Source organism: Moschus berezovskii, chromosome X (genome assembly GCF_049115385.1).
Source record: "Moschus berezovskii isolate FMDL1 chromosome X, NW_MosBer_1.0, whole genome shotgun sequence".
Classification (NCBI taxonomy): domain Eukaryota; kingdom Metazoa; phylum Chordata; class Mammalia; order Artiodactyla; family Moschidae; genus Moschus; species Moschus berezovskii.
In genome coordinates this window covers 39,612,271-39,639,226 of record NC_142488.1, presented here as the reverse complement: position 1 = coordinate 39,639,226, position 26,956 = coordinate 39,612,271, and the positions used below count along the sequence as shown (strand labels likewise).

Genomic DNA, 26,956 nt, shown 5'->3' with positions numbered 1-26,956 from the left:
GAGTCAGTTCTTCTCTGCAGAGAAACGTTTGAAGCAGACAAAATAATAATTATTAACTTTGGTTGATTTGAGGTGAACTTTCCCTAGCCATGAGAGGAGACAACGGGGTTGCAAAGAGTCAGAGATGACTGAGCAGCTGAACAACAACGATGTGCAGATGACTGCATGCCAGTGATGTAGTGGCGGATAAGACATCGCCCCTTGCTGAAGCTCAGTTTCCATAGGGCTACCTAGTTTTTTTTGTCTGTCTGTCTCATTCACTTCCATGCCTAGCAGAGTATCTGCCATATAACAGGTTCACAGTAATATTGCTTGAATGAATATGCTAATTTGGTAATTTCAAGAATGGAACCCTCATTGTACTGTCATTTCCCTTATGAAATTAGATTTGACTTACACATTAATTTACAGCATTTTTCCAGGAGCACCTCTCTTGGTAACCATATATGCTGATTGAATGTACAAGTTGGAAATGAAACTTGAGGAGTACAGTTGAATGTGGGACTAGAAACCTTTGGGAAACCAGTTTATTTTTAATTGCTTGCTTACCACTTCTAAGAACCACAAAATAGGAACTGTGCAAAGTTATATGTTGTAGAATTGTACAAATTCAGGCAAGGTCTAGATTATAAAGTCTCAAATATTTTCATGGAACTTTCTAACAGAGTGTTATTTTCCTGTGAAGAAGATAAGACAGAGTCCCACTACCCCCAATCATCTCAAATTCAAGACCGGTTTTCACTGAGGGAGCTTGTTAAAAATATAGATCTGGGCTCTATTCCAGACTAATCCAAAGAGTGAAATTAAAAATCAGTATTATCTTAAAAAAAATCAGTATTATCTAAAAGGTCTCCATGTGATTCTTAGAATCAACCAAGTCTAGTACAAAGATATGTTTATGAAAGCTTGTCTTATAATGGTGAATAACTGGAAAGTAAGAGTTGTAATCAGACTTCCCCAGTAGTCCAGTGGTTGCGAATCTGCCTGCCAATGCAGGGGACATGGGTTTGATCCCTGATCCAGGAATATTCCACACGGCATGGGGCAACTAAGTCCACGTACCCCAACTACTGAGCCTGCACTCAAGAGCCTGCCAGCCACAACTCCTGAAGCCCCGCACTATAAAGCCTGTGCTCCACAACAAGAGAAGCCACTACAGTGAGAAGCCCACACACCACATCTAAAGAATAATCCCCACTCACCACAACTAGAGAAAGCCTGCATGTAGCAATGAAGACCCAGCACAGCCAATAAATAAATAAATATTGTTTTAAAAGACCAGTCCAGAAGGCTTGTAATTAAAAACAAAAAGTTGCAATCTATTCCATAGAATAGTATTCTGGCATTATATACAGAGGTTCCACTTCCGACCAAGGTGGAATAACAGGGAACCAGATTTACCTTCTCACCTGAAACAACAGCAACAAAAAAGAACACACACAACGATGAAAGAACTGTCTTCAAGATATTGGACTGCTGCTGCTGCTGCTGCTGCTAAGTCACTTCAGTCGTGTCCGACTCTGTGCGACCCCATAGACGGAAGCCCACCAGACTCCCCTGTCCCTGGGATTCTCCAGGCAAGAACACTGGAGGGGGTTGCCATTTCCTTCTCCAATGTGTGAAAGTGAAAAGTGAAAGGGAGTCGCTCAGTCGTGTCCGACCCTTAGCGACCCCACGGACTGCAGCCTACCAGGCTCCTCCATCCATGGGATTTTCTAGGCAAGAGTACTGGAGTGGCTTGCCATTGCCTTCTCCAAAAATATTGGGCATCTGGCAGCAAAGGACAGTGACCCCTAAGAAACAGGAAGCAAATAAGGTGAGCCCAGTATCATCCCACCTTCCTGACATGAGGGAGTTTCCAGGCCACAGCATGGTGAGGGGGAACTGAGGCAGAGCAGGCAGACTCCCTGAGGACACAGAGCTGAGGGCCTGGGAAGACCAAAGCAATAACATTCATAGGACAGAGTGCTGAAGTGGAGAGAGCTACACAGAAAACTCTAGAGGGCCCCCCTCATGTATTTATCTGAATAATGATCTGCACATTTATGACAGGAACCTACTCAGAGCCAAGGAGAGGCCATCCAAAAGGATGAGAGGGAACAGTGCCCGACACTCACTGTCTGTTCCCACCACCCAGACTAGAAAAACCAATTTAAGGGGCATTGTGTGGAGTGCTTAGGAAAGTCTTGCCTCAGTAATGAGGAATTATTAGCCCTACACAGAAAATTGCAGTCCGTGGGGTCGCTAAGGGTCGGACACGACTGAGCGACTTCACTTTTCACTTTCACACATTGGAGAAGGAAATGACAACCCCCTCCATTGTTCTTGCCTGGAGAATCCCAGGGACAGGGGAGCCTGGTGGGCTGCCGTCTATGGGGTCGCACAGAGTCGGACACAACTGAAGTGACTTAGCAGCAGCAGCAGCACACAGAGAATTGCTCCAGACCCGCCTTAACAAATCCTGAAAGCAAGGCCCAAAGGATCACTCTTTCCAAATAACTGAACTACATCCCACGACAAAGCTTGAGAATATAGAAATAAAACACTAACCGACAGCAATATTAGCAGGAAAATTGCACTATGGGATTAATGGCAGTTTAGACATTTCAGAAGAATAGATTAGTGAACTCAAAAGACATAGCAATAGAAACTACCCAAAACAAAACAAAGAAAAAAGAATACTGAGAAATGAAAAGAATATCACTGAGATGTGGGACAACTTCAAGCAAACTAATATTTGGTTCATTGGAATCTATGAGGGAGAAGAGGTGAGGAAGAAACAAAATGGTTTTGAAGAAATAATGGCTGAAAACATTCCAAATTTGATGAAAACTATAAATCTGTAGATACAAGAACCACAGTGAACCCCAAGCACAAGACCCATGAAGAAAACAACACCAAGGTACATCATAATCAAACTGCTTAGAACCAGTGATAAACAGGAAGATCTTAAAAACAGAGATAAAAATGAAATGTTACCTACTGGGGGACAAAGATAAGAGTGATATCAGATCTCTATGAGAAACAGTATAATCAAGAAAACAATAATTTTAAAGTACTGGGAGGGAAAAAACCTCTCAACTTAGAATTCTAAACCCAGTATAATTATCTGTCATAAAATAAAGGCAAACTATATAGAACAGTATGGAGGTTCCAAAAATACTAAAATATAGAGCTACCATATGACCCAGCAATCCCACTCCTAGACATATATCTGGAGAAAACCATAATTTGAAAAGATGCACGCACCCAGTTTTCATTGTAGAACTATTTACAATAGCCAAGTCATGGAAGCAACGTAAATGTCCATCAACAGAGGAATGGATAAAGAAGATGTGATATACAGTGTATGTGTGTACTGGAATATTGTTGGAATTTTGGAATATTATTCAGTCATAAAAAGGAATGAAATGGTGCCATTTGCAGAGATGTGGATGGACCTAGAGATTGTCATACAGAGTGAAGTCAGAGAAAAACAAATATAGTATCACTTATATGTGGAGTCTATAAAAATGGTAGAGATGAACTTACTAGCAAAGCAGAAACAGAGTCACAAATGTAGAGAACAAACTTTTTATGGTTACCAAGGGGGAGAGCAGGAGTGGGACGAATTGGGAAATTGGAACTGACATATGTACACTAAATATGTATAAAATAATGAGAACCTACCATTTAGCACAAGGAACTCTACTTGATGCTCTGTGGTGGCCTAAATAGGAAGGAAATCTTAAAAAGAGTGGATATATGTATATGATATGTATATTATATATATATATGATTCACTTTGGTGTACAGCAAGGAACTAATACAACATTGTAAAGCAACTGTACTCCAATAAAAATTAATTTAAAAGATAAAATAGTATTTTAAAAAACACTAATTGAAAAAAGGCAAAATAAAGACATTTTCAAACTTACCAAAACTGAAAGAATTCGGCAGACTTACAGTGTAATAAATGTTAAACGATATCCTTATCATTTAAATCTCTCTGAAAGGTAAATGATGTCTAAACAAAAATAGTAGCAATGTGTTTGGGATTTTTAAACATGTAAAAGTAAAATATATAATAGCACAAAAGTCGGGAGGAAGGAAGTGGAAGTATACTGTTATAAGATTCTTGTAATACATTTCACATGGTATAATATCACTTTAAGGTAGACTGGTAAGTTAAAGATGTATGCTATAAACCCTAAAGCAACCACTAAAACAACAAAACAATTATAGCTAATAAAACAGGAGGGGAAAATAGAATGAAAGTAAATAAACTAATCCAAAAGAATGCAGAAAGGGGGAGCATAGGAGAGATGGGACAAATAGAAATCAAATAGCAAGAAGATATATTCATCAGTAATTGGTAATCATATTAAATATAAATTGTCTAAATTCTCCCAAATTAAAAAATAGAGATTGTCAGATTGAGGTATAGGAGGGAAGCAAGACCAAGTTATATATTGCCCACAAGAAATGCTTTATAAATGAAAACAAATCATTTTAAAGGAAAAGACTGGAAAAAGATATACTATGATGACATTAATCAAAAGGAAGCTGGAATGACTATATTAATATCAAAGTATATTCTCAGGCCACAATGGAATTAAATTAGAAATGAATAACAGAAAGATGTCAGGAGAAATCCAAAAGCACTTGAAAACTAAATTATACAATTCCAAATAACCCATGGATGAAAAAAGAAATCAAAAGAGAAATTTTAAAGTATTCTGAAGTGAATGAAAGTGAAATCACAACATACCAGAATTTGTGGAATACTGCTAAAATAGTACTTAGGGAGAAAACCGTAGCACTAAATACCAGTCTTAAAAAAAAAAGAAATATCTTAAAACAATGACCTCAGCTTCTACCTTAAGAAACTAGAACCAAAAAAAAAAAAGAGCAAATTAAACCCAAAGTGAGTAAAAGAAAAGAAATAATAAAGATCAAGGTGGAAATCAATGAAATAGAAAGTGAAACAATAAAAATATCAATAAAACAAGTTTTTCCTTTGACAATATCAGATCAATCAGGTGTGGGGATGAAGACATTAATTACCAATATCATGCATAAGAGAAGTGACATTTCTACAGATCCTACAGATATAAAAAGAATAATAAGAAAATATGGTAAACAACTTTATGTCAATAAATTCAACAACCTAAATAGGCACATTGTTTGGGAGACAAACTACCAAAACTCACTTTGGAATAAACTGAATTGCCCTATACTATTTAAAAATTGAGGTTAGTTTTTTTAAAAATCCCTCAAAGAAAACTCCAGGCCAAGATGGCTTTACTGGTAAATTCTACCAAACATATAATAAACAGTACCAGTTGTACACAGACTCCTCCCAAAACACTGAAAAGGAAAGAATTCTTCCCAACTTACTATTTTTGATGAGGAGGAAGAGGTATAATAGCTACTAGCATTACCCTGATACCAAAACCAGACATTTTGCAAGTAAAGAAAACTACAGACCAGTAACCCTCATGTATTTAGATGCACAAATTCTAAACAAATCCATACCTCAAAAAAGAAAAATACATCATGACCAAGTGGAGAATTAGCAACATGGAAAATACTTATAAGATTAAAAAGCATTATATAAAATATAAGTATGCTATTGTTCAGTTCAGTTCAGTCGCTCAGTCGTGTCCGACTCTGCGCGACCCCATGAATCACAGCACGGCAGGCCTCCCTGTCCATCACCAACTCCCGGAGTTCACTCAAACTCATGTCCACAGAGTCGGTGATGCCATTCAGCCATCTCATTCTCTGTCGTCCCCTTCTCCTCCCGCCCCCAACCTTTCCCAGCATCAGAGTCTTTTCCAGTGAGTCAACTCGTCACATGAGGTGGCCAAAGTATTGCAGTTTCAGCTTTAGCATCAGTCGTTCCAATGAACACCCAGGGTTGATCTCCTTTAGAATGGACTGGTTGGATCTCCTAGCAGTACAAGGGACTCTCAAGAGTCTTCTCCAACACCACAGTTCAAAAGCATCAATTCTTCGGCGATCAGCCTTCTTCACAGTCCAACTCTCACATCCATACATGACCACGGGAAAAACCATAGCCTTGACTAGACAGACCTTTGTTGGCAAAGTAATGTCTCTGCTTTTTAATATACTATCCAGGTTGGTCATAACTTTCCTTCCAAGGAGTAAGCGTCTTTTAATTTCATGGCTGCAATCAGCATCTGCAGTGATTTTGGAGCCCAAAAAAATAAAGTCTGACATTGTTTCCACTGTTTTTCCATCTATTTCCCATGAAGTGATGGGACCAGATGCCATGATCTTTGTTTTCTGAATGTTGAGCTTCAAGCCAACCTTTTCACTCTCCTCTTTCACTTTCATCAAGAGGCTTTTGAGTTCCTCTTCACTTTCTGCCATAAGGGTGGTGTCATCTGCATGTCTGAGGTTATTGATATTTCTCCCGGCAATCTTGATTCCAGCTTGTGCTTCTTCCAGCCCAGCGTTCCTCATGATGTACTCTGCATAGAAGTTAAATAAGCAAGGTGACAATATACAGCCTTGACGTACTCCTTTTCCTATTTGGAACCAGTCTGTTGTTCCATGTCCAGTTCTGACTGTTGCTTCCTGACCTGCATACAGGTTTCTCAAGAGGCAGGTCAGGTGGTCTGGTATTCCCATCTCTTTCAAAATTTTCCACAGTTTATTGTGTTATTGTTAGACTAACCGAAATATCAAAATTAATATTTCTGTCATGGCATAGTGGAGTTTTCTCCTTCATTTTCCATATTTTCTTTAATGTTTTCCTACTTTTGTAGTTAAGGTTATCTACAGCATAATCACAGATATAAAAAGAATGCCCTCTCATAGTAATTCTATTTTTGCTTAACTTTTTACAGGGAATCACTTTAAAAATGAATGAACTAAATCACTGTATCGTTGCAAGAATCATGCATGGGGGCATGATTCACAGGCAAGGTAAGTTCCATATATAATTCTTTCTTTCCTACCTTAGATTTTTTTTTGTATAGTATAGTGTTTTATGATCCATATAAAAAATCAGTTTGATTGATGGTTTATATAAATGATTTATCTGTCGGGTTTTAATCACTGTTGGCCTCCACTCACTTGTATTCATCTCCACATGCTTCAGTTATACTATACAGTTCTGTTGCTGGAGCATCTCTGAGTCACTCTTTAGATCCTGACTTATTAGAGGCCATGGGAGATAAACTGAAGTATCATATGGGTCTCAGGATATATGGAAGACATCTACCATGGGATATAAGATATATGTATATATACTTGTAAAGTTAAATGACAGTTGACTACTCTAATTCATTCAGGAATGAGATATTTATAAATTAGGAAATTAAAGTTTGATAAATAATAATATTATATTTCAGTGGTAAGAAAGATCAAATCTGTGATTAAGTTCTTAACACCTGCTACAGTAAATGTACCTGAGAAGGGAATCCACTAAGGACTGAAGTCAAGTTAGATCCCATTCTTGACTTACATGTGCTTTCCTGGTGGCTCAGACGGTAAAGCGTCTGCCTGCTGCAATGCAATAGATCGGGGTTCAATCCCTGGGTCAGAAAGATCCCCTGGAGAAGGAAATGACAACCCACTCTAGTACTCTTGCCTGGAAAATCCCACAGATGGAGGAGGCTGGTAGGCTTCAGTCCGTGCGGTTGCAAAGAGTTGGACACGACTGAGCGACTTCACTGTCTTACTTGACCTACATATTATTCTTGCCCAGCATTTTTATTCTGTCCTATTTTAAATCCACAAATTTGAAATTATCTTAAAATACATGACCATTATTGTTTGAATTTACATAAATGTTTACAATTTTATTTGTTCATTATTCCTTTTGCATTGCAGACCACCCTTTGGTGAGCATTTTTCATTCTTCCTAAACTATATCCTTTATAGTTCCTTTAGTGATAGTCTCTTCTTGATAAACTCCCTCAGGTGGTGTTCTCTGTAAATATTCATTTCCACGTTAATCTTGATTACTTTTGCTGAGAGCACAATTTTAGGTTAACGGTTACCATTCCATTTTCTTTTGGCATCTGTTGTTTGATCTTGAGAAGTCTGGTGTCACTACAATTGTCCTTGCTTTGTAGTTGATCTCTCCTTTCTCCCTGGACTTTTTAAGCTCTTTGTCTTCGATGTTCTGTAGTTTTGCTACTTCCTGGCATGGCTTTCTTTTTATTTATCCTATTTGGGATACATTATTCTTCCTGGAGCTGTGTGATCATGTTTGCATCATTCAAGAAAATTTGCAACCATATTTCTTAAAATATTGCCTCTTCATTCTCTCCATCATCTCCTTCTGAACTCTAGGTAGATGTGTGTTAGATATTCCCTCCATATCTCTTAATATCTTTTTCATGTTTTATTTCTTGTTTCCTATCTTCCTTATCTCCTTATTTCTCTTACCCGCATTCTAGTTAATTTATTTGGTTATGTCTTCCAATTAGCTGAAACTCTTCAGCCATATCTGAACTCCTGTTCAACTCATCCATTCATTGACTTATGCTACTGATTATATTTTTCCTTTCTAGAAGTACTAGTCACTTGTTCTTATTCTTATTTTCAGATCTGTCCGTTCACATCTGATAATCTCTTGTTGCATGCTCATCCTTAGAAAAAAGGTCCATTTCTTTCTTTTTCTTTAACATATAGCTATGTTATACAGGCATACCTTAGAGATACTACAGACTTGGTTTCAGACCACTGCAATAAAATGAGTCACATGAACTTTTTTGTTTCCCAGTGCACATAAAAGTTATGTTTGTATTATGCTACCATCTACTAAGTGTCCAGTAGCATTATGTCTTTTAAAATGTATGTACTTTAATTTAAAATTACTTTATTACTAAAAAATGCTAACCATCGTCTAAGCCTCAGCAAATCATATTCTTTGCTCCTGGTGGAGGGTATTGTCTAGATGTTGATGCTGCTGATTGGTCAGGGTGTTGGTTGCTGAAGGCTGAGGTGGCTGTGGCAGTTTCTTAAAATAAGACAACAATGAAGTTTGCCTCATTGATCGATTCTTCCTTTCACAAATGGTTTCTTTGTAGCATGCACTGCTGCTTGATAGCATTTTACCCACGTTAGAACATCATTCAAAACAGGAGTAAATCCTCTCAAACCCTGCCACTGCTTTATTAACTAAGTTTATGTAATATTCTAAATCCTTTGGTGCAATTTCAACAATTGTTTGCCATCTTATATAAGTGCGGTTCATAACACTCCCAAAACAGCAGAGATCACTCATCACAGATCACCATAACGAATATAATAATGATGAAAAAGTTTGAAATATTGTGAGAATTACCAAAATGTGATACAAAGACAGGAAGTGAGCAAATGCTGTTGGAAAAATGACGCAGATAGACTTGCTCAACACAGGGTTGCCACAAACCTTCAATCTATAAAAAATGTGGTTATCTTTGAGGCACAGTAAAGCAAAGCACAAGAAAACGAGGTATTCCTGTAGTCTATATCTGACCATTCCAGCATCTATCCTCCTTGAGGATCTAAATCTATTTCTTCTCTTTCTGATGACTCACATAATAGTTTGCCTTATTGTATGTTTGGTGATCTTTGATTATAAGCTTATTGCTTGCTCAAATTAGTAGAAGTCGTGGGAGCCTAAACTGGGAATACTTTCCTCCAAAAATGGTCTGTTCTGTGTTTTACCAGCTGCCACAGAGGGCCACTGAACTGGGTCTTGGCTCCCTGCAGAATCCTGGGCTTAGCTTCTCTAACTTGCTATTGGCCCAAGACTCAGAAGGCAGCCAGCAGGCAGTGTGGCAATGGCATCTACCCCTCCCACTGGTTTCATTCCATCTTGATTTTGCCACCACTCTGGATCCAGCTCACTGGGTTCTTACCTGTGGAAGGGAGAGTGGGGATGGAAATGGGAAGTATTCTTGGGGATTCACATTCATTTTGTGAGACCAGTAACACTTCAAGGGGTGAGCCCTACACGGGATATAGTTGTAAGAGGGTCTCTGAGTGCCTAATCCACCATATTGAAGACAAAAGTCCCCAAATTTTTGTTTTATGTTTTATTATGTTAACTTTCAAACATGGTTAGCGAGAACAGTGCAGTGAGTTCAAGTAGAGAAAAGTGGAAAGAATAGTGCAATGATCACCTACGTACCCATAACCCAGGTAGAATTATTGTTAATTCATGGCCATACTGATTTCACCTGTATTTGCCCTACTGCCCCTGGGTTACTTTGAAGCAAATACAAGGCTCTTTATTTATCTGCATTTTAGTGTGTACGTCTTAAAGATACCATGAGCTTTTCATAATGAAGTCAGGTCAATAACTAAACGTGTGTGCAATTCATAAATAAAGCAAAAATTTACATAACACTATTTAACCACTGTTTCTCACTTTTTCTAGTTGAAGTGTGACAAAACCCTGAAATACCTACCAAATTATTATTAAAAAGTTGCAGTATGTCTAATATAAATGTATTGATATATAGATATTATCACCATAATTATTTGAAAAATCAATGACCTTTGTATCATATTTGGTAAATAATAATGATGATAACAGCAAATACTTAAATGGCACTATGCGCCAAGAACAGTTCTAAGTCCTCTGCATCTAATAAACTCATTTAATCCTTATAACAATCCTATGAGATAGATACTATTTTCATCTCCATTTTATGAGTTTTCAGGGAAATTTTCAGTAAGTTACCCAAGATCTTGAAGCTAGTACATGATGAAGCAGAGATATGAACCCAGACAGGCCACATCTGGAAGTCATAGTTTTAAACAGCTATATACATACGGACTCTCTCAGAAAAATAAGCAGATTTTTACATCTTTCAAAACTGTGTCCTCCATAAGTTAGGTGTATCTGTTTTGGCAAATTTACAATATGAGCCTAACTCATACCTGGTTCTGAAATATTAGCCTTCAGTATTTAGCTTAATTTTTAAAAATCACTTACCTTGCTGACTTTGGGTTTTATTATTATAAAAGTATATATCATTTCATGTTTATAATTTTGTGTAATTTCTTAGGTACACTTCATGTCGGAGATGAAATTCGAGAAATCAATGGCATCAGTGTAGCCAACCAAACAGTGGAACAGCTGCAAAAAATGCTTGTGAGTTAATGAAAGTCTCTTTTTCTGAAATCGACTTTCAGTTCATTAACCTGTTTATTAAATAAGGGGTTTTCTTTTGTAATCTGGTGCCATCATCTGTGTGGTCTTGTGCAACATTCATAGAAACTGAGAACTAGAAAAATGTTTACATGCAGCACAGCTTAGAAACATTTTGCCCATTTTCAGCAGTGTTGGTTTGAACATTCTCCTTTCAGTCCTTTGTCTCCTGGTTCTTAGTGAGCAATGTTTAAAGAAAACCTTTGCAGTTGTGCATACTTGTGAACTAGTTTCTCACTGACCTCAACTCTGCTGACATCAGCAATGTCAGAAACCTCTTTCCTGTGTAGCTGAGTCATAGCCAGCCATATGGGATTTCTCTATAGAGCAGGGGAAAGGAAAGTCATGGTAGACCAGGCCATTTTAGACCATATATATCCAAAATTGGTGTTCAAATTAGGCTTTGGATTGGGGCGGGCTGGGGGCTGCAGAATGATAGGCCCTGGCGAGCAGAGGAAGATGTTTAGACCTCTGGTCCTGCACTTTCTTTCCACCACAGTGTAGCAACCTCCTGTGCTGTTTATATCTACTGAAGGTACAATAAGCACCACAGAGTCACTGATAGTCAAAACCAAGGCCTAAATTATGAAATAAAAAGCAGATTTTATGGAGTACGCCATCATCGTGTAGCCTCCCAAATATAATTCTTACATAATTACTTGTTCTGTAGTCCATTTCAACTTGTATTCACTTTCGAAAGGCATGTCACTTAGAGTTGTCTTCGCATCTATGAAAAGATCACCGTCAGAGGTCTGTTGCACCATTGCTGTGTGAACGGGGCAGTCAGCCTTGACTTTGCAGGGCTGTTCCCAGGAGCAGCCTCCTTTGTTACTGTGAGCAGTTCCTGCTTTTGTAACTCGGTTTCATTTTTAGGCCCCTGCGCTCTCTGCTGGCTTGCACTAAATACCCCCGAAACGTTTTCAGTGGTTTCTTACGGCGTTGTTGTGTGCAACATTTGTTTGTTCAAAGAGCTCTCCTTTCTGTTTCTGCCAGCGGGAAATGCGGGGGAGTATCACCTTCAAGATCGTGCCAAGTTACCGCACTCAGTCATCGTCCTGTGAGGTAATAGCTCTAACGAAACACCCCATCTCCTCTGGGTTCTTAACTAACTGTCTGCTGATGGCTGAATGTTTTGGCTTCTTCTGGGAAATTGTTTCTGCCTGTGCTGTTGATCACTGCACACCAATTTTACAACAAAGATAACGGAACAGAGTAGGTCCCACCCACCTACTCAGCCCTCTTCCAAGGGGTTCTCCTCAGCACCTGAACTTCCTGCAGGCTGGAAGCGAAGCAAAATACATAGAGAGAAGCTCCAAATAATGACAGAGGTTTAATAAAGAATGAGTCTCTGGGGGAGGATGAAAGATGATAATTGCAATAATTTTTCCAGGAAGTATATTCACTTCCCTTGTTAAGAAATCACAGTAGATAGTTCTTCTTTCCAAGAATCTGAAAAGTGGTCTATTTCTTGCTAAGATAGAGTTATTCAAATAATTCTGACAGGTCTCTAGATGGATTTTAAGCCTATGAGGAATTGATAACTGATGTTATTAGTGGAATAGAGGTTTTTGCAACCTTCTATGAAATTATTTAAATTGGAATGTTATGTGACTTGGAAACAAGTAAGTGTTCTAGAGTAATACAAACCCCAAGTTCCTTTCTTACAGTAGGCCTATCCTTGAGAAACTGTAGCTTTCCCAACCTATATTATTCAGTTTGCTATTGGTTAGCAAGTGAGATTCAAAAATCATTCTTTTTATGCTTGGAAATATGAACCAGCCTAAGTGAGGGCATCCTTGGGTCATTGCACCTTCAGTTTGAATATTTTTTTCTGAAGCTCGCACTTTCATGTGCACCTTCCAAGTACGTGTAACATCAGTACGAAGCACACATTTCCTCCAGTGAATGTTTAAGACTGGCTGGCAACTTATTGGAACTCGTCTAGAAAATTGAATTTGTACTTAGGAGAAGTTGAGGGAGAAATAATAATGTTTCTTCCTGTCTCTAGTAGTGATGTAAATTTCACAAGAAAAATCAGAGGCTTCCTGTTTTTCCTAAACCTATTGAAGATACGTATAAGAATTTGTAGTTTCGTCAAGTATATTTTTAGTGAGCCATGACAAGTGGGGTTTCTGTTATATCAAGTCTTGAGCTCCTCTTGGTGGCTTTTTATGGAACTTCAATTATATTTCAAAACAAAATACAGAACTGCTTCTGTTCCAGGATTCATAGTTTTGAAATTTGTTACCTAGTACACAAACCTTGCTGGAAAAGAAAAGCTGTCACATGCATTTTTTATGTCAAGCATTCTGATATTCTAAAAATCACAAGTGGTCCTCATATCATTTCACATCTTAGAAGAAATTTAGTAAATACGATTGGTTTTTGTCTTCTTGGCTCACTAGCCAGAAGATAGTGTTAGTTATTAATATAAGTATCTCTTGTGCTTTTGAGTGGTTGAACTGGTTTTGAGGTAGGACCAGTAGGGCACATATAAATGCTATGCTCTTGAGTAAAAAGAGCCCCCTCTTACCTTCTCAACTTCTGAATAGTAGGAATAAAGGTACCTCCCCCACCAATCTCTTTGACTCTCCTGTACCCTGGCAGAGTTCAAACCTGTGGTTGAATTCTTCCGAGCTACAACAGTACTTCCTAAAGAAAGGCTCTCTGGCTACCTACCTCAGCATCACCCTGGCCATTGGTAAAAGCGGGGTCCCCCACCCCACGCCCTGACCCTACTGACATGAGTCTCTGGGGGTGGCACCTAGACATTCTGCTCACTAACATCTGAGAATCCTCATCTAAGGGATCCCATTATTTAAAGGGCAACAGGTTCCAGAAGTTTTCTTTAAGTCTTCTAGAAAAAGCAAATGTCCTTTGAGCGGACATGCACATTTCAAAGATTTCTAAGAACTCAACTAAAATTTTAAATACTTACTTTCATCCTCTCCTTGTTTTAACATTATAGTTGACTTGGACAACAAGGGAGTAGAGTCTGGAAAGGATTTTGAGTGTGTCATACAGTATAGTTGGCTGTGGCTGCTGGAACCTTTGCCAGAAGTGTAATATTTGTAGAGGCTCAAGATTATTGTTTTAATTAATCTGCTAAAATATTCTATAAAAATAAAGGTTTCTTCTCTGGTCTATAACTATCTTTTACCCTTATTAGTAATATCTAGCCTGGAAAGATTCTAAAGTGATTGCAACGTAAGAAGTCTTTTTTGAGGTTCACTTCACTTCCCTGGTGGCTCAGACGGTAAAGCGTCTGTCTACAATGCGGGAGACCTGGGTTCAATCCCTGGGTCGGGAAGATTCCCTGAAGAAGGAAATGGCAACCCACTCCAGTACTCTTGCCTAGAAAATCCCATGGACAGAGGAGCTTGGTGCAGGCTACTATCCATGGGGTCGCAAGGAGTCAGGCACAAATGAGCGACTTCACTTCAAATTATGTCACTCAGTAATTTTCAATGCTGAGGTACCTAAAGATTACTCAATACTTTTAAAACCTAATTTTCAATTTAAAAAGATATGCAACTGGGATCTTTAGCACAATGTTATAGTAATCTTTGTCACTTTACAGTAGTTGATAGGATTTTAATATCAAGTCACCCTTCGGGTTCTCATTTTAAGAAAGCAAAGGTTATAGAATGTTAGAGACAGGAAAGAAATGATTAATGAATGACACGGTCATCACTTACAACATGTGAATCTTCAGACTGCACAAACATTTTTTCATGCTTCTCTGAAATCATGCAAGTAAGTCAGTATGACACCTTTACAGCTAAAACCTCAAAGGAAATGGTTGTCAGACTGTGGGTGTAACTATTGATGTGAATATCTCTTGTTTCTGTGCTGGTGTTCTGTGTTAATGAACCTTGTGTCTTATTTCAGAGAGATTCCCCCTCCACTTCCAGACAGTCCCCAGCTAATGGTCATAGCAGCACTAACAATTCTGTTTCGGTAAGAACTCTAGCTCCACACAGCAAAGTGTGACAATTTTGTTGGTGCCACCTGCCATGAGTGTTCTAGTTACATGTGTTCAGTGGAAATATTGTCTTCTGCCAATATACAAGGCTACTACAGCTACAATGCAGTTTACTCCTGGAAAATCTTGTTCTTCTCATTGAAAATATCTTACATTAGCTAAATTTGAAGAAATGTAGTTCAAGACTGCTTTGGTCATTCTCAAAATATTTCTGTGTCACCCAGCTACTGTCTATGACTTTGCTTAAAGTTATGCAGAGGATGTAAATGGAAATTTGTTGAAATTTCTCAACATTTTTTTTTCACTTGAGAAAGATAAAGAAATGTAAGAATTTTGCAGAGTAGGAATTTGGGTTTTCTTGGGCTTTGTAGTTGTCTATTCTGAGTGATATCAGCAACATGTTTAGTTTCCGCTATCTACGTTTATGAATTGGTGTGCCCTCTGTTATTGTGGTGCGTGCACATACTTCTGTGAATTATAAGCCTTGCCTGGACATGAAAAGCGAAGGAACTGGCTTCAAACTGCACTTAAGCCACGCTATTATCACATCTTTAACACAAAGTACTTTATATTTTGACTTGAACTTGGAATTTTACCTTTTTTCAGAACTATCCATTTTGGAAAGTAAAAAGAATGGTTTTAATTTATGTAAGCAAATGGGAGCACTTGTAGGTGCAGGTGTGTGAATTTTTGAACTATTTTGAAAGAACAAAATCTCTTTTAAGTTGCTGATATTGCTGTTAACAATGAGAGTTCTAACAATACAGCAGTATCACTCTTTTCCTATTAACTTGCCCTCTAAAAATATATCATTTTTATGAGGTAAATTTGTAAATAATGTGAGATCACCTCAGATGGAATAAGTAAGAGAAATGTTAGAAAATTTCCTGTGACTTTTATTTGCAACTTTAAAATAGGCTACCAAAGGAATTCATTTATAATAGTTAACATTTAACAACTCTAAGATGGTGAAAAATCCATACAACCATTGAATTTTTCAAAATCTTAAATGGTTGCAGTGACTAAGTTAAAAAGGGCAACAGCTCTTTTGAGTTTTGTGGGGGTTTTTTAAATAGGCTGTTTCACTTGCAGTGGCTTTTGTGTTGAAGATGCTGAGTTGTTTCTTAAGAACACATTTCTCTCTGCTTAAATTTACCTGCTTTCTTCAGCTTGCTGCTAAATGGCCTGGGTTTGATTTTTTTTTTTGATAACTCAACATTTCTGAGAAATGGAATAATGTATATTATCTCTTTACAACTTAAATCTAGCTCATTTTTTAACCATAATGTAACAGAACACACAAATTACCTTGTACTCTTTGAAAAGTAAATGAAAATTTTTCTCCTGGGTTGGCTTTATTCTACAGGACTTGCCATCAACTACCCAACCAAAAGGACGACAGGTGAATAGATATCCTCTATAGAAACTTCTCTAAACTGAGCTGCTAATAGCCAATCCTTTATTAACCCTTTCCATCCCATAATGTCTGCATTTTGGACCATAACATTTGAGCATTGAGAGCTTGTACCATTTCATTTTAACACATTACACATGACTAATTCTCTATAAGGATTTTTTCCCTAACATCTTTGTAGCTGTGATGGTTATTGTAATTTCAACCTGATCATTTTGTGTTGCTGGTTAAGAATTCAGCCTTTGGGGATCTTATGGGCCTGCCTCTGGGGTGGAAATAAATTTTTAAAGGCTACAAAATTCTTCAAATTCTAAGAATAACTAAAATGTACATGCCAATGAACATTTTTAAGCAATAATTATCTGAAGTTTGAAGATATTTTCTTAATTTGTATCTGCATGTGTATTTCTAAAAGCCATATACAATGGGGAAAAAACAACAGAAAAATCCTGGCTTTATGTCCTAATCAAACATGAAAAGTTAAGTGCTGCCTGAGACAAGCAACTTTTATTTGCTGGCACTTTGAGTATAAATTTTAGGTGCAAATGCAGAGACTTATAACTTTTATAGGCTGGATTTCTGAAAAGAAACAAGCAGAATAATGACACAATAGTTCCAAACACTTCAGGTTGGTTTTACAGTGACTTTAATATTAATATTCAAATGTAATTTCAAGATAGAAATTTTATGGAATTTTTCTTGAAATGTGCTGTTAAAAGTAATCAAACTGGGAGTTAAGATTTGCATAAACTAGCACCTGATAGAAATCACTCAAATGATGCAATACTGAATATCTAGCACCTTGTTTTACATTATTTAGAAATCCAGTAATTCATAAAATGGTGCCATGTGATAACCCCTTGTATGCTAATTTGTTTCCTTTTATATTTACTAGTTACATTTACATATCATAAAACTCAGAGCCTTGAACTATCCATCTCCTAAAGCTCTGTGCAGATTTTAAGTGTTACATTGGCGAACGTAGGATTTAAATTCATTTTTCTTCTCTAAGAGGAGTAAAATGCAAATATAAAGTAGAAATGCTATTTGCAAAATTAAACTACCTTTAAATGCTTTTCTAAAATGTTCGAATTACAGTTTATCAGCAGTGTGTAGACACACTGCCAGTTGTCATGGAGGCATTTTATAGCACGTTACCAACGCTGAGTTCTTGCTAGTTTCATATCGTGCTGCTTTAGGGTTAAAACCTTCCCTGAATGCTTGTGGTTATGGCTTAAAGCCTGCCACGTGATCATGACAACTTACCCATAATATCAACTACATATATGCAGATTTTCAAACGGTAAGCATATTTCACTATAATTTTAAGCCTATTCTGTTATAGTAAAAACAGAAATTAAGTCTTTATTGAACAAGTATCTTAAGTGTTCTATCCAAATAAAAAGAGCAGAGATTTGTAACTGTACACATCAAAACTAGTACATTGTTCTAGTGGTAGCAGTTTTTTGTGTTGTATTTCCATGCATCATGTTTGCGTTCACCATCTAACGTCCTGTTCGTATTGTAGTGTTAGTCCGTGGTTATTCAGTTAGAGCTGACTGTTTTCTTCCATATCACCGTGGCATTTTTTCTTACAAACTCCTGTTTTATAGATCTATGTAAGAGCACAATTTGAATATGATCCAGCTAAGGATGACCTCATCCCCTGCAAAGAAGCTGGCATTCGATTCAGAGTTGGTGACATTATCCAGATTATTAGTAAGGACGATCACAATTGGTGGCAGGGTAAACTGGAAAACTCCAAAAATGGAACGGCAGGTCTCATTCCTTCTCCAGAACTTCAGGAATGGTATGTCTGTGTTGTTTTGGTTTCTCATATAAACAAAGCCTGGCAAGCCATTTTTAACCTTTTGCTGTTTTATTGCTTTATTGTTTTATTTTCTATTTTGCTGTTTTATAGGGTAAAACCTGTTTAATATATTCTTTGCTCTATTAGCCAAACGCAATTCAAATGAGTCTGCCGAGAATTCTCAGTTGTCAGCCCCAAGTGAGTTCCTATTTAGAGAGTCAGGTCTTTGTTTCACACCAGAGAGGAAGGTCTAGAGAGAGGCTGTCGGGTCATGGTCACATCGTGATCTCTTAGCAGAGCCCTCTATGCTGTTTCCAGCCTTTTAGAATTGCATTTTTTAAAATATACCCTCTCTTTGCCCCTCCACATGCTCTCACCAACCCCATTCCACTCCACCACCAGTGAAAAACTCAGATGCCAGGATTCACTGTCACTCCAGGTATTTAAAGTGTTTCACTATTAGAAGGGAGGCAGAAATTTCGTTCTTTACCCTGCCAGGTCTTTAAAAATGTATGTCTGTTAGAAAGTTTAAGCTTTGAAAGCAGGTTAAAATCAGGCAGTTTTCAGACATGTTTTTAACTGAGAGGAGTCAGGGATTACTGTATATTTTGGTAAAATCTATTTCTGTTATTAATGTTATAATTTGCTGTTTTTTTGAAAAATGCTGATAGTTTTACCTTTGTCTGTACTTTGGCAATATATATCAGAAATCTAGTGCCAAAGAGATATCTTCAAAAGAGAGAGATCTTCATGTCCAAAATACATATTTGAACCTAACTAAAAGAGATGAAGAGATTGGAGAAGGAAATGGCAACCCACTCCAGTGTTCTTGCCTGGAGAAACCCAGGGACAGGGGAGCCTGGTGGGCCACCATCTATGGGGTCGCACAGAGTCGGACACAACTGAAGTGACTTAGCAGCAGCAAAAGAGATTAAAGGCATCAAGTTCATAGACGCATAGTGTTTTTTAACCAATTTTTTACTAATTAAAGGGATTTTTCAGTTAATCTCTTTCGCTTGATCACTTCTTTCAGCTATCGCAGGGTTCCCAAAAATACTTTTAAGTTTAGCACATTGGAGCTAAGATCTTCAGATGCCATCATTTTATACTAGGAAACATAGGCCCACATAAAGGAAGTAGAAGCCTTCCCTCTGATGCCGTCTTTGGGTCCTATCTTCAAAAAACAGTTTAAGAATTAGTGAGAGGAAAGTGATGTCTAAGTCCTTTTGCTAGTGATGTTATTATGTTAGCACTGATATTTACATTTTACAAAATGTGTTCTTGAATGTTGCCATATATGAATGAGTGTCTCTTGCAAATATTTATGTAGATTCTAGACCTCTTCTCCTTGGTCAGATCATTTGTATAAATTATGTCTCACCAATACCTATAACTCTTAAGTCTTCTGGGGGAAGCCTGAGAAATGACAGTGGAAAAGCAGATTTGCTTCCTGTTTCCTATAATGGTAAACTAGATTGTCTGGACCAGTCCTCCTGATGGAAAAAAATGAAAAGTGCTGCAGAAAATATGTTTTTAAAAATTACCTTAAAAGCACTGAGTACCTGAAAAGGTATTGGGGAACACAGTGACCAGTTTTTATATGAAAGCCATTAATCAGAGCGGTAAAAATGAGAGTTCCAAATTGGTCCACTTTGCCATGAGGGCATTTCTATTACTAAGAACTTCTCTGCCAGAGGACCAAGGTTAAGACCCAGTAAGGCCTGTATAAGAATGAGAATCAGTTAGGAGACCCATCCCACACTGTCAGGACTGCAAAAAGCTATACCCCTAGGTTAAGAGCAAACTGATAAGCATTCCCTTACTTCCCTTCCATACCAGGGGACTATAGAGAAAGATGCCTTGTCAGTGAGCAGAGCAAAAGGAAAACAAAGTTCCCCTGAAAACATTGCGGCCACTGGTCTACCCCAAATCAATTTGCACCCAGGTACACATAGCCTGGGACAACCAGGGAAAGTCCAGCTATGCACTTGATGTGAGGTTTCTTGTTTACTAATACTTCCATATATCTGTTATAGGCAAATGAAAGTCTCTGAAGGAGAGCACTTTTATCCTAGGGCTCCTCCTAACCACCTACAGCAGGGACTTTCTCCAGGGCAATGACCAGCAAGTCAAAATATGCAGGAAACCAGTGAGCAATAACAGACGCCAGGAACAGACTCAACCCCGCATCATATATTGGAATTAGGAGACCAAGGTTTTTAAACAACTGTGCTTACTAGCAGATTTTTAATAATCAGTAATATGCTTCTATGAAGACCTACAAGACCTTCTGGAACTCACACCAAAAAAAAAAAGATGTCCTTTTCATCATAGGGGAATGGAATACAAAAGTAAGAAGTCAAGAGATACCTGGAGTAACAGGCAAGTTTAGCCTTGGAGTGCAAAATGAAGCAGGGCAACGGCTAACAGAGTTTTGCCAAAAGAATGCACTGGTCATAGCAAACACCCTCTTCCTACGACACAAGAGATGACTCTACACATGGACATCACCAGATGGTTAATACAGAAATCAGACTGATTATATTCTTTGCAGCTAAAGATGGAGACGCTCTGTACAGTTGGCAAAAACAAGACTGGGAGCTGACTGTGGCCTAGATCATGAACTCCTTACTGCAAAATTCAGACTTAAATGGAAGAACATAGGGAAAACCACTAGGCTATTCAGGTATGACCTCAGTCAAATCCCTTACAGTTATACAGTGTAAGTGACAGATAGATTCAAGGGATTAGATCTGATAGACAGAGTGCCTGAAGAACTATGGACAGAGGTTTGTAACATTGTACAGCTGGCAGTGATCAAAACCATCCTCAAGAAAGAGAAATGCAAAAAGGTTGTCTGAGGAGGCCTTACAGATAGTTGAGACAAGAAGAGAAGCAAAAGGCTAGGAGAAAAGAAAAGATATACCCATTTGAATGCAGAGTTCCAAAGAATACCAAGGAGAGATAAGAAAACCTTCCTCAGTGATCAATGCAAAGAAATAGAGGAAAACAATAGAATGGGAAAGACTAGAGATCTCTTCAAGAAAATTAGAGATACCAAGGGAACATTTCATGCAAAGATGGGCTCAATAAAGGACAGAAATGCTAAGAACCTAACAGAAGCAGAAGATATTAAGAAGTGGCAAGAATACACAGAATAACTATAGATCTTCATGACCCAGATAACCACGATGGTGTGATCACTCACCTAGAGCCAGACATCCTGGAATGTGAAGTCAAGCAGGCCTTATATCACTACAAACAAAGCTAGTGGAGGTGATGGAATTCTAGCTGAGCTATTTCAGCTCCTGAAAGATGATCTTTTAAAGTGTTGCACTCAATATGCCAGCAAATTTGGAAAATTCAGCAGTGGCCACAGAACTGGAAGAGGTCCATTTTTCCAGTCCCAAAGAATGCTCAAACTACCACACAGTTGGACTCATTTCACATGCTAGCAAGGTAATGCTCAAAAGAGATGGGAATCCCAGACCACCTGACCTGCCTCTTGAGAAACCTGTATGCAGGTCAGGAAGCAACAGTTAGAACTGGACATGGAACAACGGACTGGTTCCAAATAGGAAAAGGAGTACGTCAAGGTTGTATATTGTCACCTTGCTTATTTAACTTATATGCATAGTACATCATGAGGAACGCTGGGCTGGAAGAAGCACAAGCTGGAATCAAGATTGCTGGGAGAAATATCAATAACCTCAGATATGCAGATGACACTACCCTTATGGCAGAAAGTGAAGAGGAACTCAAAAGCCTCTTGATGAAAGTGAAAGAGGAGAGTGAAAAGGTTTGCTTGAAGCTCAACATTCAGAAAACAAAGATCATGGCATCTGGTCCCATCACTTCATGGGAAATGGATGGAAAAACAGTGGAAACAGTGTCAGACTTTATTTTTTTGGGCTCCAAAATCACTGCAGATGCTGATTGCAGCCATGAAATTAAAAGACGCTTGCTCCTTGGAAGGAAAGTTATGACCAACCTTGATAATATTTTAAAAAGCAGAGACATTACTTTGCCAACAAAGGTCCGTCTAGTCAAGGCTGTGGTCTTTCCTGTGGTCATGTATGGATGTGAGAGTTGGACTGTGAAGAAAGCTGATCGCCGAAGAATCGATGCTTTTGAACTGTGGTGTTGGAGAAGACTCTTGAGAGTCCCTTATACTGCAAGGAGATCCAACCAGTCTATTCTGAAGGAGATCAATCCTGGATGTTCATTGGAGGGACTGATGCTAAAGCTGAAACTGCAATACTTTGGCCACCTCATGCGACGAGTTGACTCACTGGAAAAGACTCTGATGCTGGGAAAGGTTGGGGGCGGGAGGAGAAGGGGACGACAGAGAATGAGATGGCTGGATGGCATCACCGACTCTGTGGACATGAGTTTGAGTGAACTCCGGGAGTTGGTGATGGACAGGGAGGCCTGGCGTGCTGTGATTCATGGGGTCGCGGAGAGTCGGACACGACTGAGCGACTGAAGTGAACTGAACTGATGCTTCAACAGTATGTGAACCAAAAACTTCCAGATGTACAAGCTGTATTTAGAAAAGGCAGAGGAACCAGAGATTGCCAACATCCATTGGATCATAGAAAAAGCAAGAGAATTCCAGAAAAACATCCACTTCTGCTTTACTGACTATGCTAAAGCCTTTGACTGTGTAGATCACAACAAGCCAGAAAATGGGAATACCAGACCACCTTACCTGCCTTCTGAGAGACCTATATGTAGGTCAGGAAGCAATGGTTAGAACTGGACATGGAACAACAGACTGGTTCCAAATTGGGAAAGGAGTACGTCAAGGTGGTATATTGTCACCCTGGCTATTTAACTTATATGCAGAGTACATCATGTGAAATGTCGGACTGGATGAAACAGAAGCTGGAATCAAGATTGCTGGGAGAAATATCAATAACTTCAGATATGCAGATGACACCACCCTTATGACAAAGCAAAGAGGACCTAAAGAGCCTCTTGATGAAGGTGAAAGAGGAGAGTGAAAAAGCTGGCTTAAAACTCAACAGCAAAAATGAAGATCATGGCATCCAATCCCATCACTTCATGGCAAATAGATGGGGAAACAACGGAAACAACAAGAGAGTTTATTTTCTTGGACTCCAAAATCACTGTGGATGGTGACTGCAGCCTTGGAAATTAAGACGCTTGCTCGTTGGAAGAAAAGCAATGACAAACCTAGACAGCGTATTAAAAAGCAGAGACATTACTTTGCCTACAAAGGTCCATATAAACAAAGCTATGGTTTTTCCAGTAGTCATGTATGGATGTGAGAGCTGGACAATAAAAAAGGACAAAAACAAAAAATGCACAGAAGAATTGATGCCTTCAAACTGTGGTGCTGGAGAATACTCCTGAGAGTCCCTTGGACAGCAAGGAGATCGAACCAGTCAATCCTAAAGGAAATCAACCCTGAATATTCATTGGAAGGACTGATGCTGAAGCTCTGATACTTTGGCCACCTGATGTAAAGAGCCAGCTCATTGGAAAAGACCTTGATGCTGGGAAGGATTGAAGGCAGGAGGAGAAGGGGACGACAGAGGATGAGATGGTTGGATGGCATCACCGACTCAATGGACATGAGTTTGAGCTCACTAACTCCAGGAGATAGTGAAGGACAGAGAAGCCTGGCATGCTGCAGTCCATGGGGTCGCAAAGAGTCAGACATAAATGAGTGACCGAACAACAACAATGCTTAAAAAATATCTTCAAAGTCGGGGGAGGGATAAGTGGCATGCTGCTGCTGCTAAGTCACCTCAGTCATGTCCGACTCTGTGTGACCCCATAGACGGAAGCCCACCAGGCTTCCCTGTCCCTGGGATTCTCCAGGCAAGAACACTGGAGTGGGTTGCCATTTCCTTCTCCAATGTGTGAAAGTGAAAAGTGAAGTCGCTCAGTCGTGTCCGACTTGTAGCGACCCTACAGACTGCAGCCTACCAGGCTCCTCCATCCATGGGATTTTCTAGGCAAGAGTACTGGAGTGGCTTGCCATTGCCTTCTCCGATAAGTGGCATAACAGATTCTAAATAGAACCTAAAGGAATTTCCAAGGACAAAAAAATGCACTAATAAAAACTCAGTGGCCACACACCTATTATAATTTTTTTTAATTTTTAAAATTTTTTAATTAATTTTTTTTTTAATTTCTGCTACTGCTAAGTCGCTTCAGTCGTGTCCAACTCTGTGCGACCCCACAGACGGAAGCCCACCAGGCTCCCCCGTCCCTGGGATTCTCCAGGCAAGAACAACATTTTTAAATGTTTTCATCAACAGGTCAATGGATAAACAAATTATGGCATATCCATACAATAGGATGCAGTTAAAAGAAAGGAACTATATGGGTAACACACAATAATATGAGCGAAACTCAAAACCACTAGGCTGGGTTTCCAGGCAAAACAGAGAACATACTATATAATTCCCTTATATAAAACTCTAGAAAATCAAAACTAACCTTTAGTTCCTGGGGATCTGAAGGAGGGAAGGAGGGATTACAGAAGGGCATAAGAAAAGTCCTGGGATGATGAAAATATTTGTTATTTTGATTATGGTGATGGTTTCATGGGATGTATAATATTTCAAAACTGAAATTTTATACTTTATATATTATGTCCAGTTTACTGCAGAAAAACTGAGCTCAGTAAAGTTGCAAAGACTATAGAGGGAGAAAGGAATTCTAACTAGAATAATGAGGAAGAGGCCCACTGAGCAGTATATTCCTTGAGATGTTGAGTAGGACTTTGGAGGTATAAGAAGACATTCCCAGATGAGGGGAAAAAGAATTCCTTGTTGGAAAAGTGAATTGGTCTCTAGAATGTCATATGGTAGACATGTAATGCTAATGAGAAAGATTTGAAACAATACTATCAGCCAAACCCTGAAGCTTTGTTTAGATGTATTGCTACCAAATCAAGTTTTTCACATTCTCCAGATGAGAAATCAATTTTTTTAAACCCAAATACCTTACCTTCTTTATCCTTGGTAAATTTCATCTTGCTTGACAAGTCCCATCAGTCTAATCCTTGGATATGATTTGAGTCCCTGAATCTGTCATCCCTTCCCTTGCCTACCAAATCCTCATACAAGTCAGCAATAAATGTTAAACATGTGTTTGAAATTTCCTCCATGTTGACCTAAATTCTAACCGTTTTCTTGCACTTACAGAGCTAAAAGAAATAACATTCATTTCCTGAGTGCCTGGTAAAAATCAGTTTCATTCCTCTCTCGTTACACCACATATGACCACACCACAAATTTTTACTGGGAACTTTTTTTAAGCTTAAAATCATTTCTTATAAGATACTCTGTACACTATAAGCTTCACGAGGTCAGGATTATTTTTATTTTGGTCTCTTACCCTGTCAAAAATGCCTCAGTTCTGTTTAGGTTTCCAAAGAGCTTATGCCTCACAGAAGCTGTAGTTATGCCTAACGGCACATGTTGGCTTGTACTGGAAGAATTCCCAAAGGTTTCATCAGCCTCCTCTGTATGCCACTTAGGTAATATATGGAGATTGACGTTGGTACTGTTGCTGAGAGACTGTTCACAGTATTTCCCAATAAATGTCTTTCTCCTAACCAAAAATAAATATAAATAAAGCCCTCAATGAACAAGAGAAAGAAAGAGACATGGAGGAAAGACTCTTCAAGAAAGTAGAAGAGAACGCTTCCTGACTCATTTCATGACCCCAGCGTTACCCTGATACCAAAATTCAATAAATTTTGAATATGTTAAATACCCATATCCCTCATGAACACAGATGCAAAATATTAACAAACTGAATCTAGCAATATACAAAAAGAATAATACATCTTGACCCAGTAGAGTTTGTACTGGGAATGCACAGCTGGTTCAACATTTGAAAACCGATCCACCATATTAACAGACTAAAGAAGAAAAATCCACAAAGTCATTATCATTAGATCCAGGAAAGCATTTGTTAAAATCCAAAATCCATTCATAATTAAAACTCTCACAGACTGTGAAATTGAAGGGAACTTCCTTAACCTGATTGAGAGCATCTCCAATAACCTATAGCAAACATAATTGGAAAGGAAAAAAAATTACAGGTGATAGGATTCTGTGTAGAAATTCAAAGAAATCTATTAATATATATATAAACAATTACAATTAATATGAGAGTTTAGCAAGATGGCTGATATAAAAAGCAGTGTACAAAATCAATTATATTTCTACTTACCAGTAAAAATATAGAAAGTAATTTTTAAAAATACCCTGTATAATGCCATAATACTATAAAGTACTCTTGCAAAAAAAAATAATAAAGCTCAAGTTTGATTAGACCTCTAGATCTAACTAGTTGTTTGCAAGAAATACAAAAGACAGAGGGACTTACTAAAGACACCACAGGGGTGAAATCAGAAACTATAGGACAGACAACCAGTTTCTGCAACAAATAAATTGCAAGAAGAAAAGGGGGAGGGGGAAGAAGGGGAAACCTATTGGTTTAAAGGGAATTTAAGAATATTTAAGGAGGAAATAATACAAAGTTGGATTTTTTTTTCAAAATAATCTTAGGGTGCATGCTCAATCACTGAGTCAT

At 38.3% G+C, this 26,956-nt stretch overlaps 1 protein-coding gene across 8 annotated transcripts in view; it reads left to right on the top strand.

Moving 5' to 3' along the window:
- Positions 1-26,956, top strand: part of CASK (calcium/calmodulin dependent serine protein kinase) — a 387,791-nt gene that overhangs the window by 325,091 nt on the left and 35,744 nt on the right. For 2 of the 8 annotated variants that reach the window (XM_055393916.2, XM_055393915.2), the window contains exons 15-20: positions 6,858-6,936; positions 11,022-11,107; positions 12,158-12,226; positions 15,056-15,124; positions 16,516-16,551; positions 18,177-18,373. In XM_055393916.2, the coding sequence (XP_055249891.1) occupies positions 6,858-6,936; positions 11,022-11,107; positions 12,158-12,226; positions 15,056-15,124; positions 16,516-16,551; positions 18,177-18,373 (536 nt within the window). The remainder of the gene's footprint in view (positions 1-6,857; positions 6,937-11,021; positions 11,108-12,157; positions 12,227-15,055; positions 15,125-16,515; positions 16,552-18,176; positions 18,374-26,956) is intronic. The other 6 variants (XM_055393920.2, XM_055393919.2, XM_055393918.2 and 3 more) reach the window with 3 other exon arrangements.